Here is a 20,616-nt window from a genome sequence, read left to right as displayed (position 1 = left end):
GAAAGGTGTGGGGAGGGAAATATATCCCTGGTGGTGGTGTCTGTTTGGAGGTGGCGGAAATGTCGGTGGATGATTTGGTTTATGCGAAGGTTGGTAGGGTGGAAGGTGTGCACCAGGGGCGTTCTGTCCTTGTTGCGGTTGGAGGGGTTGGGTCTGAGGGCGGAGGTGCGGGATGTGTATGAGATGCGTTGGAGGGCATCTTTAACCACGTGGGAAGGGAAATTGTGGTCTCTAAAGAAGGAGGCCATCTGGTGTGTTCTGTGGTGGAACTGATCCTCCTGGGAGCAGATACGGCGGAGGAATTGGGAATATGGGATGGCATTTTTGCAGGAAGTGGAGTGGGAAGAGATGTAATCAGGTAGCTGTGGGAGTCCGTGAGTTTGTAGAAAATGTCGGTGTCAAGTCGTCGTCATTAATGGAGATGGAGAGGTCCAGAAAGGGGAGGGAGGTGTCAGAGATGATCCAGGTAAATTTAAGGTCAGGGTGAAATGTGTTGGTGAAGTTGATTAATTGCTCAACCTCCTTGCGGGAGCACGAGGTGGCGCCAATGCAGTCATCAATGTAGCGGAGGAAGAGTTGGGGAGTGGTGCCGATATAATTACGGAAGATGGGCTATTCTACGTAGTCAGCAAAGAGACAGGCATAGCTGGAGCCCATACGGGTGCCCATGGCTACCCCTTTGGTCTAGAGGAAGTGGAAGGATTTGAAGAAGAAATTATTAAGGGTGAGGACCAGTTCGGCCAAACGAATGAGCGTGTCGGTGGAAGGGTACTGTTGGGGACGTTAGGAGAGGAAGAAACAGAGGGCTTGGAGGCCCTGGTCATGGCGGATGGCGGTGTAGAGGGACTGGATGCTGCCTGAACTGCTGTGCTTTTCCAGCACCACTAATCCAGAAGCTACATTCCAACTTCCCAAACCATAATCTACAGATTTGCCTCGAGAAGTGCAGCTCCAACATCACTTCAGATGCTCAATACCATTCAGGATAAAGCAGCCCACTAAATTGGTATCGCACCCATCATCTGAAACATCCAATTTTCAACCACTGGTTCTCAATGACTGCAGTGTGTACCATCAAGGTGCAATGTAGTGACTGACCAATGCCCCATCTTCCACTCAGAAGAAAAGCATCAATTCTTGGGGTTACCAATCCCTGCAAATTCCCTTCCAAGTCAAGTTAACAGGCAAGTGGGGAACAGAAAGAAAGACTTTCAGGTTTCTAGAATTTTTAATGCAAGAAATGCTTCTCAATTTCACTCCAAATAGTATGGCTCTGATTTTAAGATTATGCTTTTATTCTAGATTTTGTAATCACAAAAGGAAATTGATCAATTTTGCAACCTGAAACATCTTGAGGAGGTCATCTTCCTGAACTTGTATATCCAAAACAATCCAAATTATGTTTATATATGTTATCATAATTTAACCTCTTATAATCCACTGGATTCACCACATAAACACAGTGGCTACAAAAGCAGGTCAGATATTAGGAATACTGCAGCAAGTAACTCACCTCCCAACTCCCCAAAGCCTGTCCATCATCTGCAAGGCACAAAGAATGAGATCAAATACCCCCCACTTGCCTGGATGAGTGCAACCCCAACAAGACTCAAGAAGCTTGACACCATCCAGAACAAAGCAGCCTGCTTGACTGGCACCACATCCACAAACATCCACTCCCTGCACCACTGACACTCATAAGCAGCAGCATATGCCATCTAGTACCATCTACAAGCTGAATTGCAGATATCCAAAGATCCTCAGACAAACCGACAATCACTTCCATCTAGAAGGACAAGGGCTGCAGATATATGGGAACACCACCACTTTCAAAATCTCCTCCACACCACTCACCATCTTGACTTGGAAATATGTCACTGTGCCGCTATAGCTGAGTCCAAATCCTTGAATTCCCTCCCTAATGGTATTGTGGGTCAACCCACAGCAGATGAACTGCAGTGGTTCACGAAGGCAACTCACCACTGCTTTCTCAAGGGAAACTAGGGGCAGACAATAAAGGCTAGCCAGCCAGCGATGCCCACATCCCATAAAATGAATAAAATGTTAAAAATCCACACAGCATTCAATAATAATGCTATAAATGGTGCTATATGAACACACTCCTCTCTCATTTTCCATAAACAACAAATCTTGTATAAAAGCCACCCAAACAGAACACAGATCTCTTGCCCTTTGCAGAGGTCTGACCTCCTGGAAGACACAGTTTACAAACTTTGAACCCTTATATTGTTTAGAAACATGTAAAGGTCCTTAAAATCGCATGCTCAATGTGAATCACTTCTCAGTTAATTTAACATCTTGCAGTAATTTTACATTTTAGCCTTCAGATTCCATATATCGTTTTGATTCCCCTAATTAACTGTCCTATGTACTTCTAGAGATTTTCAATTATTTCTGGGAATGGCAACATCTCAAGATCTCTCTCTCTTTCCACAAACTAAGATTTTTTTCCACTTCCCAAAACACCAAATGACTATATTGCCAATTTAATTTTTTATTAGTAAAAGAGTTCTCTATACATACAAGATCCATGAAGACATTAGCTCAGCATACAAGCTTTTCAGAAATCACAGTCCCTACAGTGCAAATAGAGACCATTTAGTCCAACGAGTCTGCGCGGACCGTCAGAAGAGCATCTCATCCCCATTTATTCCCCTAACTCCATATTTACCATAGCTAACCCAACTAACCTGTACAACTCTGGACACAACAGGGCAATTTAGCAAGGCCAAACAACCTAACCTGCACATCTGCGGACTATGGGATGAAATCAGAGCACCCAGAAGAAACCCACACAGATGTGGGGAGAACAGACAAACTCCACACAGTGACCCAAGGCTGTAATCAAACCCAGGTCCCTGGTGCTGTAAGGCAGTAGTACTAACCACAGAGCCACTGTGCCATTCTATCCACTGTGCTTCCTATCCGCAGTTTATCCCTTGGATGTAGGAGAGCAAGACAAGAATCTTTTTACAGAAAAAGCCAGATAACTAATTACATACATAAGTTTACACAACAAACAAACAAACAAACATCCTTTGACCAGTGCTGCCATGAAACTTTTTTTTTGAGAGCGAAACACAAAGTATGGTATATATGATTAAAGCAACAAATGATTAAAAAGCAGTTACTTGGTTTTGGGACTCTAGAGAGGAAACAAACATGCATGAAGTCATCATTTAAGTAGGAATGAATCCTTTTACATCATGGTAAACAACCAGGATATCAGTTCCTAAGAACTGCACAAATATACAAGTGCTAGTTACATTAAAAGTCCCAGAGACCTCTGTCCTTTGGACAATATACACAAACCTCAGTCAATCCAGCCTTTATACGAGTGCTAGCACAACAAAAAAAAACAAAACAAAGAAACATCAGGTGTTAGAGGAAAGTAAATGTAAATTCAACAGAAACAAAAATCCAAAAACAAAAGGAAAAAACTAAAGTGAATTAAATACTTTACAGTTTTCTCAATCTACATAATCACACTGCAATTAAATTCATTTACCTGACTTTAGACAAGTTTGTTATTATTGTAAGTGGTCTTTTAATTAAAAAAAAGATTTCCCACTGGGGCCATGTGCTGGGTCAATTTGTCCTCTACAAGATAGAGACACAAAGCTTTGTTCTGCACTTTTCACAATTGGTATCAAAATTACTAATAGTCATCAAAATGTGTTTCGAATGGAATAAAATGCCAGCTCTTTCTCTTGTCCTGGGGATGCTCAGCTCCCGAAAGCTGCACCAGGCAATTGCTGAACTGACAGATTGCCAGGGCTCACACAGACAAAGCTGATAGGCTGGGGAGTAAAACAGGATAAGGACTTAAATCTGTAACTGGTGGAAAATTACTTTGTCACCATACCAGATTAGCCTTGTATGAACTTTAACTCTGCAACTACATTTGAACGTTTATGCACTTAAAAATCCTATCAATTCTGTTTGTTGAAATTTCTTGAAGACGCTTTGAACACTGGTGAGATCTGAAGTGTGACAGATCAACTTTAAATGCTACACTTTCATTTGAGGACATAGATTTTAACTTATCTAGCAACTTAATGTTCAACAATTCAAAGCACGGCAAATCTGGCTTTTAAAGGAGGTTACTTCTTTTTCTTGGTGCTTTATTACCAGGGTACATCTCTTCCTTAGGTGGAAGACTAGGTAATAGTGAGGGAGGATCCTGTACTGTTAGGTTTCAGAATCTTTGTTTTGCCCACATAATTCTAGTTTCCTAGTGGAATTGGAGAGTAAACGGTATGCAAAGTGCTGATGGTGAAGGAAACATAAATACCTAGAATATGTCCCTGAGGATTGGAAGCCATCTAGCTGCTGATGTTATAGGTCTTGGAGTTGATTGACATTTGGTTCTTATTTCTGCCACACATCTGCACTACATGAAGGTCAAGCTGATACTGAAAGCTTGAAGGTCCAAAGCTACAGGCAACTTCAGGTTGGGTCAGATCAGGTGAAGTGTATAGTTTGGTCTTTTGTCCTACATCCTCGGTCAAGCCTTTTTGGATGTATTTTATCCTGTACATGTGCTCCTTTTGCTTTGAGTGTCTGCACAAGTGTACGACTTGGCAGGTTGGCCTTTGCAGTTTTGCAGAAACAGAGAGAACGATTGGGCTCCCAGGGAGGTCTGACCTTGCATTTTCCAACTCAGGACGAGTTATGTAGTTAAGCTCTCTCCAATCCACTACTGGAGTTTCACAGCTCCACACCCAGCTCCACCAGCAACACACCACTAACCTAACCCCACCTCCACTAGCATTCCTTCCAATCCTTGGTTCTTTAATTTATTTTCAAGGGTATTTTTACATTCTTTCAAAATACCTAGCAGAGTTCTGTGGGTGTTGAAGTTTTGTACTTAACGGATCATGTCTAAGAATTTTCAACAAAAATTAACATGCTATCATATCCCTTAACATGAGATAGAAGCATGGTGGCTCAGTGGCTAGCACTGCTGCCTCACACATCCAGGGACCCAGGTTTGATTACATCCTTGAGTGGCTGTCTGTGATGAGTTTCCACATTCTCCCTGTGTCTGTGTGGGTTTCCTCCAGTTTCCTCCCAGTCCAAAAACGTTCGGGTTAGGGGAATTGGCCATGCTAAATTGCACAGTGTTCAGAAATGTGTAGGTTAGGTGCATTAGTCAGGGATAAATACAGAGTAATAGGATAGGGGAATGGGTCTGGGTGGACTTGTGGTCTGAAGGGCCTGTTTTCACATTGTAGGGATTCTATGATAACTATATATACGCCTTATTTACAGAAACCAAATGTAAAACTACTAAGAGACTAAATTTCTCATTTCCACATGCTTACAGAAAAGGGGGGAAGCAAATCCTTTTGACCACATGATACAATTTCTTATAAAGTGTAATTATCATTCCGTTATGCCCTTTTGTTTCTGTAATTTCCTTTTTATCTCCACTGACGTGTTTTACTGCAAGCTAATTCTAAATTGTAAGTGCCTGAAGATCAATTTACACTGGCAAGTTTGCAGGCAATAAATCAGCACTGTTATCAGAGCTTTTTGCTGTATGCTTATAAGGAGTGAAATCAAAATGTGTGGTGCTGAAAAAGCACACCATAAGGGCTGATGCCCGAAACGTCGACTCCTTCTCCTTGGATGCTGCCCGACTTTTCCAGCGCCATACTTTTTGACTCTGATCTCCAGCATCTGCAGTCCTCACTTTCTCCTGTAGGGAATTAAGCCTGCCGAGCAACTTGCCATACTGTTTCAAATTATGCTGATTATTTATGTAGTCTGCAGGAAAAGAAATTAAGTTTGAAGCATTGACACAAGGGTGGAAATTCTTTAAGTGAATTATTTCTGCTTCAAGACAGAATTTGGCAATAAACTGGTTACGTTTTAGTCGTTTTCATGAATAGAAGTTAATAAATAATTTCTTGTTTGGGAAAGGAATAAAACTAGAAAGGAAAGAAGGGGTAGAACATGCAACAATTGGTATTTTTGAAGCCCTCACGCTTTACAACAATTGCTCAACTTCTATAAACAGGTGACAATTCTTGATAATGGCACGTTTCATTCATTCTAGGAAAATAAATGAGGGGTGATTTTTTTTTTCTTATAATGATACTGGTCATCATTGCTGGAAAATGAAACAACTTTTCAATTTTGACACCCAGTGTAAGCATCAGATAGTATCTGATCAGTTATAGTATAAACACAAAACAGTATAGCTACAATCATGCCCCATTAACGAGCCAAGATCCAATTTCAGAAGGATCCTATTAAAAAAAACTTTGCTGTCTTAATACTAAAATGATCAGAGTAGCTTAGTAACTGCCACTCAGAATTTGTGCAGCAATTCTTCAAATTATTTTCTGTGATCTCTGCAGGAAAATGACTACTTCCCTGGGGTTACTGCTGAACATCTATGAAGGAAGACTAGAAAAACCCCATACAAATTCGATTTGCCTTTAGAAATGCATGTAATCACGTTACACAGCAAGCTAGTACCCAAACAGGTTCTGCTCAATTTCCATGATGCTGATTTTGGCTAATATCACAGCAATGTGGTTTAATGTAACTTACATCACAGTGTTGATTATGTGTTGCCAAAAAAATGTCAAACAATTGAACGTACTACCTACGAACAAACTGCCTGTTTAACATTCATGGAGATTACTACAAGTTTACTTTTTTGTGCAGGTAAAACTAGATTAAGATACAAGATAGTTAATGACCTATCAGAATACTTCCAACAGTCTTACATTTAGCAGAGCAATTAGTTCTAGATAAATATTGTCATCCGATCTTGATTTTAAATTTGGCTGATGTACAATTAAGGTCTCAGTTGAAAGTGTTCTTTGGCAACATTTTAGTCTCCTTGTACAACCTCCAGTCATCAATGCATACCAGAACTGAGCCATACTATTGGGAAAAAACACATTTTAATAAACATTCAAATCAACCATACTAGAGGTCATTGCAATAAAATTCAGTAGTGAGAAAAGACAATATAAAAATACAGATCACTTATAATTTATCAGCATTTGACTATTTACATATTAGTGAATAATTTGGAAGTAAATCTGGACTAACCTTTCAGAATGTAATCTGTCAGCAAGCTTGGCACTTTCTCACTATCTTCCTTCATTGCCTGAAGGACTTAAAAGGGGATTGCAACAATCAGATTTGCAAATCAACATTTTCTTAAGGAAAGAATAAATTCCCTTTTGGAATATTAAGACAACTGAAGAATAAACACTAAAAGTGGACAGAGAATCCATGGATAGAGATTGGTTGACAGACAGGAAACAAAAAGTAGAAATAAATGGGTCATTTGTCAAGTCATAACCAGTAACTAGAGGGATTCCACAGGAATTAGTCTTAGACCCCAGCTGTTCACAATATGTAAAAAATGATTTGTCGCAACAGAATAATATATCACCAAGTTTTAGACAACTCAAAGCTGAGTGGGAGGGTGAACTGTGAGGAAGATGCAGAGATGCTTCAATATGATTTGGATAAATTGAGTAACTCAGCAAATGCATAGTAAATGAAGTATAATGTAGATAAACAAGATGAGGTAATCTACCTTGTTTGAAAAAAATATGAAGGCAGATTATTTGAATGATCTGATAAGGGGAGATGCAACAAGACCTGGGTGACCTTATACACCAGTCGCTGCAAGCAAGCATTAGGTGCAGCAGGCAATGGAAAAGGCAAGTGGTATACTGGTCTTGACAGCAAGAGGATTTAAATAAAAGGAACAGGAATGTCTTGCTACAACTTTACAGGACCTTGATGAGACCACAGTTGGAGTATTGTGTTTAACTTTGGTCTCCTTATCTGAGGAAGGCTGTTCTGGCTATGGAGGGAGTCCAACAAATGTTTAGCAAGCTGATTCCTGCTAGAGAAGCACTGATATATGAAGAGATACTGGATTGATTAAGACTATATTCATTAGGGTTTAGAAGAATAATGGGGTATCTCAGAAACTTGTAAAATACCAATAGGACTAGACAGAGTCAACACAGGATGTGTTATCCCAATGACTAGATAGTCCAGAACCAGAGGTCACAGTCTAAGGATGACTCAGATGAAAAGGAATTTCTTCACCCAGACAGTGATGTGCCTGTGGATTTTGCTGCCACAGAAAACAACTTGTGCCAAAACATTGAATGCGTTCAAGAAGGAATGTGGATTATAATTCTTAGGCTAAAAGACAGTGATGTGCCTGTGGATTTTGCTGCCACAGAAAACAACTTGTGCCAAAACATTGAATGCTTTCAAGAAGGAATGTGGGTTATAATTCTTAGGCTAAAGGGTTGAAAAGATATTGGGGGGGGGGGAAACTGCAGAAAGGGTACTAAGTTGGATGAATGGCAAAGCAGACTCGAAGGAATGAATGGCATTTTCCTACTCCTACTTTGTATGTTTCTAAGTCACAAACATAAACTAAATAAATATGTACAAATGTTTAAATAAAAGTGGGCATCAATGAATATCTCATATCAGTGACAGCTGTGTGCTCACTACTTCTGCAACAGATGATAGCACTGCAGGTAGTTTCAGATTTGGCCTCCAAATACAGAGCTTTTTTTTGGAAAAGATTGTGATAAATAAATCTTTTTGACAATAGCACAAAACAGGTGAGATGAAATGGACAGCCCATTTTATAGTTCATCTGACTTTCATTTCTGAACACCTTAACACAACAAAACCTGATTCTTCCTTAAAATAGGCTCCAGATTCAGTCCTGCTGCCTTTGTTAGAGAAACTGGATACAAAGGTACTGTGATATTCACATACAAATCATTGCTGTAAAAATACCCACAAAGACCGAGAACATATGCCAAACCATTAATTTAAGAGTGCCAGAAGATCCTGAAGCACTTGCTTCATGGATTAAAAAGCAGCAATCTTACAGGATTATTTTCTAGTACCTTAATGGTACTGTTGATACATCTAATGCCATACCGGGCCTCACCAAGCTGACTGCACAGAGTGGGATGCCTGAAACTTTAAGATCAACACTTGGGAATGGTGAACCAAGCTTATTTATAGATAGGTTTTCAGTCAATAGTGATTTGGATTATTGACCTTTTCATTTTCAGGACTATGGGCTATTGGAATATCAATAGTTACCTATGGGCCAAAATTAATTGGTTAACCTCTTTAGACATATTTAGAGTAACCAAATTATAGCTTAAAGTTCTGCATCTATTTGAATTGGTTTTTATCTCACCCAGAGGAATGAAGCACAAACATACAAGGGAAATATGATTTATTCCCAGTACATCAGAGAATAAAAAGGCTGCAATTATAATTTACTAGACATAATAACAAAACAAATGTTTTGAGAGCAAAGTCCTCTCTTTGTATTTTATAAAATCACTGTCACTCACTTTTGGTCAAAATTTGAAGATCTTCTACAGATGGGGGTCCAGCCTTCTTCTCATAAGGGATGACTGTTGTTAAATACTGTCATAAAGAGAACAAAATATATAGTAAAATAATGTTCTGCCATATGAAATGTTGGTATATAATTGCTAATTTTTATTTGCACTTATGCATCAACACTACCACTATCCCAAATCGCTGTAGGCTAAAGCCAGCTGGAGGAAAGAGGCTAAGCAATGCCTTCTAGTCAAGTTCTATCGTAACAGACTCAATTACACCATTACATTGGTTTCACTCAGATGGTGGTAATGTTAAAATGTTGAAACTTCGAAACTCAAACAAGCAGGGAACTAATTGGTACACACAGTTGTTGTACCCGAACAGCTAAATAACAGATACGACGATGTATACATCTATATTAAACAAACATGAGAGGAAAAAAAAAAGAGGATGGATGAATTTGTACAGCACTTACAAAACAGTCAATGATAGAATGAAGTACCATCAGTTTTATTTGGAAGATTAACAAGCAGTGTATAGTATTTACAGTTGAAGAAAGGCTCTTAAGTTTTTTTTCTCATTAAAACTGGGGTACCAGGCCTCTAGTTCTTAAATGCTGAGTGTTTAACGAAAAAAACGTAATTTCAGTACAGAGCCGAAAAGTCACAATATTTTACCAAGACTAAATAACAGTCATCCCACCTAAACGTTTAAACCAGTGAATTTGTTTATGAAAATGTGGCAAAAAACAGGTTCATAATTGACTGTTTCTATAAATTCTTATCTCATGTTTGACTTGCAGTTGCAACTCAACTACATTTCATTTGCAGGTAGTGCAGATTTAAAATGTGCACTGGCAGCTAAATTTGTTTGAGAGCTATTAACATTACATTCTTCTTTCCTGTGTTTTTATTGACACATAAACTGATCACAAGATTTCATAGGATGTCAAAAATGTTTTATATGGTCACTTGTGCATTTTATTTGGTCTGCCAGGCAAGTAAGAAATAACAATAATTATGTGTGTACAAAAAAATTTTTTGATTCACTATGGGGATGTACCTACTAGAGAAGGTGCAAAACTTGACCTACTCTTGGGAAATAAAGCAGGGCAGGTGACTGAGGTGTCAGTGGGGGAACACTTTGGGGCCAGCGATCATAATTCTATTAGTTTTAAAATAGTGATAGAAAAGGATAGAGCAGATCTAAAAGTTGAAGTTCTAAACTAGAGGAAAGAAAATTTTGACAGTTTTAGGCAAGAACTTTCAAAAGCTGACTGAGGGCAGATTTTCGCAGGTAAAGCGATGGCTAGAAAATGGGAAGCCTTCAAGAATGAGATTAGGTTAGTCCAGGGACAGAACATTCCTGTTGGGATGAAAGGAAAGGCTGGTAGGTGTAAGGAATGCTGGATGACTAAAGAAATTTAGGTTTTGGTTAAGAAAAAGAAGGAAACCTATGTCAGGTATAGACAGGAGTGATCGAAGTGTATTAGAAGTGTATAAGTGCAGCAGGAGTACACAAGAGGGAAATCAGGATTGCAAAAAGGGGACAAGATAGCTTTGGCAAATAGGGTTAAGGAGAATCCAAAGGGATTTTATAACTAGATTAAGGACAAAAGGGTAACTAGGGAAAGAACAGGGCCCCTCAAAGACCAGCAAGGCAGCCTTTGTGTGGAGCCACAGGAGATGGGCGAGATACTAAACGGGTATTTTGCATCTGTGTTTACTATGGAAAAGGACTTGGAAGATACAGAATGTAGGGAAATAGATGGCGACATCTTGAAAAATGTCCAAAATACAGTGGAGGTGGTGCTGGATGTCTTGAAATGCATAGAAGTGGATAAATCCCCAGAACCTTATCAGGTGTACCCTAGAATTCTGTGGGAAGCTAGGGAAGTGATTGCTGGGCCCCTTGCTGAGATATGTTATTCATAGTCACAGGTGAGGTGCCAGAAGACTGTTGGTTGGCTAACATGGTACCACTATTTAAGAAAGATGGCAAGGAAAAGCCAGGGAACTATAGACTGGTGAGCCTGACATCGGTAGTGGGCAAGTTGTTGACAGGAGGGGTTTGAAGGGATATAGGCCTTGCGTTGGCCAATGGGACTAGATTTGGTTAGGATATCTGGTCGACACGGACAAGTTGGACCAACACATGTGTCCGTGCCGTACGTCTCTATGACTCTAAGAAAATCTGTGAATCATGCATGTTAATCTAATTCACAACATTGTTAAAAAGGTGATTTCAGGTCGATCCAATTACATCAAAGAATGGTTGCCTTGGATTACATAAGACAAATTGGAGATTTTTAGACTGAATTTGTACAAGTTATATTATATTTATATGAAGCTCTAATATTGTATTTGGACTTCTACTTTCAGTTTTGTGCATTACACCATAGAAATTAAATACCTGCCTAGGAAGGTAGGGGTCAAAATGCTACCAAGGCAAGGAATAAATCATGAAGAAAATGCATAATTTCTTGTGAACAGATCAGAAGCTGATCTAATTGAGGTGTTTATGACCATTGAAAGATATATGTTTCCCTTTATCTACCCTATGTTTTCAGGTGAAAGAGTTGACAACTTTCAATAAACCTTAATGTTATATATAGATCCTTCAAAATAATGTCAAGAAGTACTCATTTCCAGAAATTTTCGTGGAAAATTAGAATCTTATCCCCCAAGAAGCTGTGGAGGTTGGGAGTCAATTGAAAACCTCAAAACTAAGATTCACTTTTTAAAGAGGAGTTTAAAAGTAATGAAATTAAGATGCGTAAAATAAGATGAGATACAGATTAGTAAACATCAAAACGAATGACAGAACGTGCTTGGAAGGTTGAATGGTCTACTCTTGTTCCTATCTTGCTAACGTTTTCCAAAGTTAGAATGAATAGTTTAATAAAGAGCAGTGTACAAACTTATTTTGAAGATTTCACAGTCACAAGGCATGATAGAAACACCAGAAAGATTTTCCTCAAGTCCAACAGAAATTGGAATCTACACTGCTTCACAGCTAAGAGGGTTACAACATATACCTCATCCAAAAAAACAGGAAAGGCTTCATTTTGGAAAGTGTGACTGTAAATTTATTTGTACTTTTGATCATTTTCCTCAGGTTCCACCACCCTCAAATGCTGCAGGTCCCAGGCCTCCACATCAGAGGCATTTATGGCCAAAAAGGCCATTTAATGTACTCAGTCCAAGCTGGCTCCCTGTGGAGCAAACAGACAGTACCACTCTCCCACTTGGTCCCCACAGCCCTTATCTTTGTCAAAACCCATCCAATTTTCTTTTAAAATGATTGATTTATTTCCCCATCCACTAACCTCGAGGGCAGTATGTTCTTAGTGATTACCACCAAATGTTATAAACCAACCAGGGAGATCTCCTCCACCTGCAAGAATGATGCTTCCAATGCTACTCTAGTTTTATAATATGAGTAACCTGGTAATTGTCCCCCTATGCTTTATCAATAACTATTCGTCCATGTGCAGTTTCAATTTTGAGATCTTGGATGAGCCCCAAACTTCTTCATGACTCCGATAGGAGGAATGTACTGGTAATTAGGGACAAGTACTCCATTATATATGTAATGAGTTTAAATACTTTGATTCAATCACCAAAATAGCCAAATTGTAACTCTTTATTACTACAGTCGAGAATAAAAGAGTTTTACCAGGTTTCTTCAGTAAACTCAAAAATAACTTGTTTTAAAATAATAAATTCTATAAATGATGTGGCAAAACTAGTGAACAACTAAGCTATAATCTTGAATTAAACTATATCCCTTTCAAGAAGAAAGTGAGGGCTGCAGATGCTGGAGATCAGAGCTGAAAATGTGTTGCTGGAAAAGCACAGCAGGTCAGGCAGCATCCAAGGAACAGGAGAATCGACGTTTCGGGGCTTATGCCCGAAACGTCGATTCTCCTGTTCCTTGGATGCTGCCTGACCTGCTGCGCATTTCCAGCAAAACATTTTCAGCTCTATATCCCTTTCAACCTAAACACATTCATGAGAGAATTCAACTCTGCAGAGATGATAAGGCTTTAAAAACAAATGCTAAAGGAGTAAACAGCACCCCTGTGCCAAGGGTCCAAACTCAGAGGACAATATTGGATGATTTCAAGGCTCCCCCAGTGTCCTGTCAACAAGATCAAATTAGTGACCACTGTAGAATGATGGAAAATCTTCACACCAGACTACACTTCAGATGAAAAATTATTTAGACCGAGATCTCCTAATAAAAGTACTATTTCAGCTTTCAGGGTTTATGAGGTAATCAGATACTGATAGTTGAAATCTTCTCAGATTCCCAGAAATACTTAATTGAGAAAGAGTGATCTTTTCAGCTGGTTCTGCTCTAAGGTGTCATCCTACTTTTCCAGGAGAGGGAAACTCTTGTTCACTGCAAACTTCAAGGATTTTCCATTTACTGACAGGTTCAGGTGCTCTTAAGAAAAACTATCCCAAAAGCATGTTGTTGAGCAACCTCCAGCATATAAACTCATCTCTTCTAAACCAAGTCTGTACAGCAATTAAAGCAATGAACCTCATGTTTTAACCTCTCAAAAGTGATGTTCGTCTCTATTAATAAGTTACCTGACTTTCCGTAATTATATGAGTTAAAACTCACAATACTGTGAAGAATTCCAAGAAAACACATTAAGTCTTTGAAATCCAGAATGTTCAATAGTTCCATATTATAGTTCCTAATTTGTTAGAAGTCTCAACCATGAAATGTAAAACAGGAAAAAATAAAGGAAAAAATTAAAAGACAGAACAATGAACCAAGTGAAAGGATTAAACAAGCCCTTTGCTCACCTTGAACAAAGGAAGAAGCCTCCAGCAAGAAATGCAAGACAAACATTTAAATTTAGATCATGTAATAATTAACATTGTCATGGAATTACAGCTATTTAAGCAATGCGTGCTTCACAGAATAAATATATCCCAGTCTGAGAATGAGAAAAAAAAGATCCAGAGAAGACTTGAAAAGTAATTAAAGACCAATTCAAGGCAAAAATCAACTTTCAGATTAACAGACTTCAATCCATTGCGACAGAAACCCCAAGAGTCTTTTGCCAACTTTATCATCAGATGCCACAACATAACAGTATCAGTGTAATTTCGTTAATGGGTTTGCAGAAAGGCTAATGGAATTGATAATCTCTTCTACTTCAAAGTTTTCAGGAAAGAACTTCTAAGCAAGAAACAGTACCATTGACACATTTCTCAAAAGATGGATGCCAGCATCAAGCCATAATGGCCGACAAACATCAATTACATCATTTTGGTGCAGACATCACTACTGCTACAGTCAGAAGAAAAGTGTACCTAATCAACATGATCTTTTTGTTGCACCAACCCAGAGGTTATCTAGTGTTTCTTCACATCTGCAAAACATGTAGTATCAAAGGACATTGGGCATACATGCGCAGAAAGTCTGATTTCCAAGTCATGTCAGACTTTGGAACAAGACTCAGGTGAACACTAAGGTGGTATAACACAGGCAGCTCAGAATGCCAGTCAAACGAGCGAACAATCAATAAACCAAAAATGCTTGGAAGATGACCAAGCCTCTCTCAGTCCACCTCATGCACTATATCAATGGTATAAGACAACCAGAAGTTTTAATAACCATCAACAGTGCATATTCCAAAGGCAGGTAGACATATCCTGAAAGCCAAAATTACTACATTGATCCAGAAGGGAGATGAAAGGAACTGCCCTTGACATCAATTCCATATTTTACTGAGTGTGGCATTGAGGAGCCTTAACAAAATCAGAGTCAATGGGAATCAAGGGGAAAACTCTGCTGTTTAGGGATTTATACAGCACAAAGGAAGATAGTTATGGTTGTTCAAAGTCAGTCATCTCAGCTCCAGGACAGCTCTGCAGGAGTTCTTCACGGTAGATATTTTCTAAATCAACCTGTTCATTTCTGTCACCACACATCTCTGGAGCAGGCAGAACTTCAATCTTGACCTGCTTAGGGCACTACCACTGCGCAAGAGGAGATCCTCAAGGTAGTACCCTCAGTCCAACCACCTTTAGCTGCTTCAACAATCTTCCCTCTATCACAAGCTCAGAAGAAGGAATATTTGCTGATGATTGCATAGTGTTTAGCACCATACATGACGACTCAGATACTGAAGCAGTCCACGTTCAAATCCAAATACAGCAAGACCTGGACAATATTCAGGCTTGAGCTGAAAAGCTGCAAGTAATATTCACTCCACACAAATCCCAGGCAATGATCATCTCTAACAAGAGAGAATCTAATCATCATTCTTTAACATTCAATGATGATACGATCACTGAATTCTGCACCATCTATAACCTGGGATTTACGATTGACCAGAAATTAAACTGGAATGCAGACACTGGTTCCAAGAGCAGGTCAGAAGCTAGAAATCCTGCATGACTAACTCATTCACAGACTCCCAAAGCCTGTCAACCATCTACAAAGCCAGAAGTTAAGGAAGTGATGGAAATTCACCAAGGCTCCTGAGACAGCACGTTCCAAACTCATGGCGACTTCCTTCGAGAAAGACAGGGACTGCAAATTATTGATTAGATTAGATTACTTACAGTGTGGAAACAGGACCTTCGGCTCAACAAGTCCACACCGACCCGCTGAAGCGCAACTCACCCAGAGACCCATTCCTCTACATTTACCCCTTCACTTAACACTACGGGCAATTTAGCATGGCCAATTCACCTAACCTGCACATTTTTTGGATTGTGGGAGGAAACCGGAGCACCCAGAGGAAGCCCACGCAGACACCGGGAGAATGTGCAAACTCCACACAGACAATCGCCTGAGGCGGGAATTGAACCCTGGTCTCTGGCACCGTGAGGCAGCAGTGCTAACCACTGTGCCACCATGCCGCCCATTGGGAACACTATCACCTGTAAGCCCTCCTCCAAACCAATCACCATCCTGACTTGAAAATATATCACCAATCCTTCAGTGTCATGGGTCAAAATGCTGGAATTCACTCCCTAATAGCATTATAGATCTACCTGCAGTAGATGGACTGCAGCTGTTCGAGAAGGCAACTCACTACCACCATTCAAAGGCAATCCAAGTGAGGCAATAAATGCTGGTACAGCCAGCAATGCCCAATTCAAAATCTTATCAGAATGATCAGAGAAGATGTACCACAAGAAGAGGCACTGCATGATACTACTTATTATAACCATCTTACACCTCACAGGGTCATCAATTATGTGCAGTGGTAGTATGCAATTTCAACTTGGATTCCTGAATCTTCTACTTGGTAGATACTAAAGGCCCAGAAATGGTAGGACTACCTCTATGGATAGATCTCAGCATTGTAACTACCAATGAGATTTGAACCACATTCACTGTGGTGAGATTGAAAATGAAAATCCTCTCCTTTCTTCAAAGACAGGAGAGAATAAAACAGGTATGCAAAGTCCACAATTACACAACAGACAAAGAGATTGAGTTATAAATCTAATTTTGTACACATTAATACCAGTAATAATTGTAAGACATAGAAGTAAGCCATTCAGGTCTTGGCTACTTCAGTACTAGGTGACCAATAACTCATTTGTTACATTATTGAGGTCAACATAAATATCACTTAACAACAGTTAGCGATCGCTAGCTATGTTACTTGTTATTACATCACATGCCAGTTGTCTTTAGGACTTGCTTGAGTCTGCTTTCTCAAAGTAGAATTGAGAAGTCTTCCAGATGCTCTTAAAGAGGACAGATAAGTTTCTCACCAGATTCACACAAAGGTACTTCAGAAACAGCAGCAATGGCCTGAGCAGCCTGTTCTTCACTAGGCTTCCTCCAACAGAAAACCAAAATCTCCAACTGCGTGCAAAACACTGTCAGATAGAACATCCATAAAGCTCATTTAGGCGACCACCAACAAATAAGTCCAGCAATTGAAACTGTGGTTTCCTGGAAGTACCTTAAAACAAAAGGCGCATTGTATCTCATCAATTAAAAAAAAATTATCCAGGTGTCTTTACAGAACTTTAAAATCAATATTTTTTCATATTCCTTCAACACGCATGTCCTAAAAAAAATTACATATGAAGCCTCTGTAACAATACTAAGATAGTGTGTAATGCATTTCTATTTTATCTGTGGGCGATTTCATAATACGCTCATGTTTGAAAACGTGTGTTTCCAAAAAGTAAGGCTCTGTAGCTAAGCTCACAATATCCACTCACTGCTGGTTTTAGCTTGAAGACTGTCGGAAACCTTTTACTTGCTTGACTTTGCTTTTAAACATACAATAAGTATTCTAACAGCTCAACCGGAACTTTTAATGTCAGGTAGCAAGGTAAACCTTTTTTTAAAATTTTATCAAAATAAACAAAGCGTCTAGCTTGATAGGTCTTGACTCCTGCCTATTTAGGTTGATCTGTACACTGTTAAACTTGCTGAGGTTGGCTGTCCAAATGCTTTATCTACATATATAGACTTCAATCACAGGCACTTGCATAGCTGGGCTCAAGCAACGCAATTTCAATGCACTTACAGCATGCTTCTCTCAGTCATGCTCAAGAGGGCTTAGTAAGATAGAAACCAAGTCCTTTATATCATTATATGACCATGATATGATGATGATGATGATGATGATGATGATGATGATGATGATGATGATGACATGAGCATGTCCTTTAAAGATTTATTGCATATCTTCAGGACAGCTACAATAGAATGTCTAGTGACATGCCTACATGCAACAGAATGCTAGAACAACAGCCATCTAAACTTTCTACACCTGGTTCTTTTGTTTCTCCAAGGAAGACAGATATGTTTTTAGATTTAAAAGGCATCAAGGGGATTTGGGAGAAAGCGAGATATGGCACCAAGATAGAGAATTAGTCATAATCCTACCGAATGACGGAGCAGGACCAAAGGATAGAATGACCTACTCGTACTTCTATTTTCTATGTTTCTTATGAGAACTAACTATTATTGGCCAAAAGTGCATTTTCCCCCCCCAAAGTGAATTTCCAGAAAGAAACCACTTTCATGTCTGCCCGGGGTAATTTCTGAATAGGTCCGTATCTACCCCTCTCCCTTTTTGGAGGTTCTACATACTGGCAAAACATGTTCTTCTTCCCTAAGGATTTTGTTCCTTTCCTATTTTTCTTTCATTTGCTAGCTTCCATTCTATTGGGCTATTCCAGAATACAGGGAATTCTGGAAAATCAGAGTCAGCATATTGCTTTCCTTCAGTTTTGCTGGTCAAAATCCAGGACCTCGCTTCCTAATATCATTGTGGGTGTATCTATTCGAAACACAGACTGCAGCAGTTAAAGACAAATGCCTCAAAGGCATTCAGCAATGGACAACAAATGCTGGCCCAGCAAACAACACCAATAATAAATATAAAAGAAAATTCTCTGCAGCAATCTCTTTTAGAACCGGAGGATGGACTTTATTCATCTGGACATATACTTTGCTTTACATTTGTACTCACAAGAGAGAAGGCAGCCAAGCGATGATTTGGTACAGCTTTTCAAAATCATGAATGGGTGGGAAAGAATGAGAACGAGAGGGCATTGACTTAAAGTGGTGTACAAAGGAATCAAGAGTGATGAATGAAAAACTTTTTCCCACTGCAAGTAGTCCCTGGGAATTTGATGGAGGCAGGTTCAATTGATGCCTTCAACAGGTTGTTTGCTTTGGAAGGGAGAACAAAAAAAAATGGAGAAGTGCAGAGTACTGGTGCATGAAATGCAGAAAACTAAAACAAATGCAGCAGGCAATCAGGAAGACAACTGGAATGTGGCCTTCAACTCCCTTGAAGTGAAGTATGAGTAGGGAAGTCTTACTGTAATTTTACAAAGATGTTGATGAAACCATTTCTGGAGTACTGAGAGTAATTTTGGTCCCCTTATTTGGGGAAAGATAATTTCTTTGGAGGCAGCTCAGAAAAGGTTATGTGATTGGCTTTGGTTTAAAGTTGTTGTTTGTGATTGCAGTACACGGTTTTCTAACAATGTGAAATTCAATTGTATTATGATTACTAATTCCAAGTGGTTTTTATATAATTCAATTCAATTACTTTCCAAATCACTGTACATCTGTAATGCCTTAAGCACTAATTTCTCCTGTTTCCTGAAATTGTCATTTTTCTGTACTGTGATCATATTTTCTGGTGCACTCTTACGCTTGCACAATTTGTTCCTTCCTGTCATGCTTTGATTATCACTGCGGTATAGCTAATTGTCTTTTCTCATCTACTTCTGAATTTATACTCTTGTAAACTCTTCCTCTATTGTAGCCCCAAACCCTGTATTATTTGGTGTAAAGCCCTTTACAAGTCTGGTTTAACAACTCTCAAGGGTACTGATCCCAGTATGAATTTGTTGTTTCTGTTCATCTGGACCATCTCAGGCAGTTTTGAGAATCTGCTAAATTTTTTTTTTGCAAACTTGCAGCATCTCCTTCATCTTTTGAAGAGTATTTTATCAAGAACGTTCATATGAAATACTGGAAACTTTATCACCAGGCAAAATTCTAGTAGACCTCTCTTATTGGACAAATGGATTAATGGAGCAGAGGAATGTACTAGAAGGCAGGGAATTAGGTTTTCAGAAGCCAAAAACAGATAAAATGACTAAAATGACTTCAAATGTGTGGGATAATATTACAAGCTCAGTAGATCATGGTTTAAAATTCTGAAGCACATTACTTCATGCTACAGAATTTAAATCAAATTCCTCAATTCACTTACAACTATGGATTGACAAATTTGATATCTCCAACTGGCAGAACTTGCTTGCCATTATCTCCTCTCCTACAAGTCTAACCTTCAGAAGCACCAGGGAAGATGTCACTAATTTCTGGCATGTACAATGCATCAGAAAACAGCTAAGAAATGACCCCTCTCATGAACTTAGCATTATCACATTCAGAAATGTTATATACCCCGTACTCCATGAATTTAGCCTCCATTGCAATTGCTTGACAAAGGCAAAATAAAAAGGAGATAAAAACCACTGTATAAATTAAAAGAAAACTCCAGAAATTTCTTTTCTGATCATGTAGCTCAATTAGACAAGTTTTAAGATGCCATGGTACCTCACCCAATCATTATCAGCAATATCATTTATGTTCCTGAACTCAAAACACCCTCAGATATTCCAAAATAGCCAAATACTGAATGATGTTTAAATTACTTTGCTGTACTGTTGGGAATGTATATTTAAG

General features: G+C 39.0%; 1 protein-coding gene across 5 annotated transcripts in view; it reads right to left on the bottom strand.

The window, feature by feature from the left end:
- LOC122552663 (fasciculation and elongation protein zeta-2-like) overlaps nt 1–20,616 on the bottom strand; it is a 128,401-nt gene that overhangs the window by 4,217 nt on the left and 103,568 nt on the right. For 4 of the 5 annotated variants that reach the window (XM_043695484.1, XM_043695486.1, XM_043695487.1 and 1 more), the window contains 2 exons: nt 9,405–9,480; nt 7,096–7,161 (listed from right to left, as the gene is read on the bottom strand). In XM_043695484.1, coding sequence (XP_043551419.1) covers nt 7,096–7,161; nt 9,405–9,480 — 142 coding nt within the window. Of the gene's footprint in view, nt 1–3,333; nt 3,362–7,095; nt 7,162–9,404; nt 9,481–20,616 lie in introns of all 5 variants that reach the window. The other variant, XM_043695485.1, reaches the window with a different exon arrangement.

Source organism: Chiloscyllium plagiosum, chromosome 9 (assembly GCF_004010195.1).
Source record: "Chiloscyllium plagiosum isolate BGI_BamShark_2017 chromosome 9, ASM401019v2, whole genome shotgun sequence".
Lineage (NCBI taxonomy): Eukaryota > Metazoa > Chordata > Chondrichthyes > Orectolobiformes > Hemiscylliidae > Chiloscyllium > Chiloscyllium plagiosum.
The sequence above is the reverse complement of the archived record's forward strand: the minus strand, read 5'-3'. Positions and strand labels throughout refer to the sequence as shown.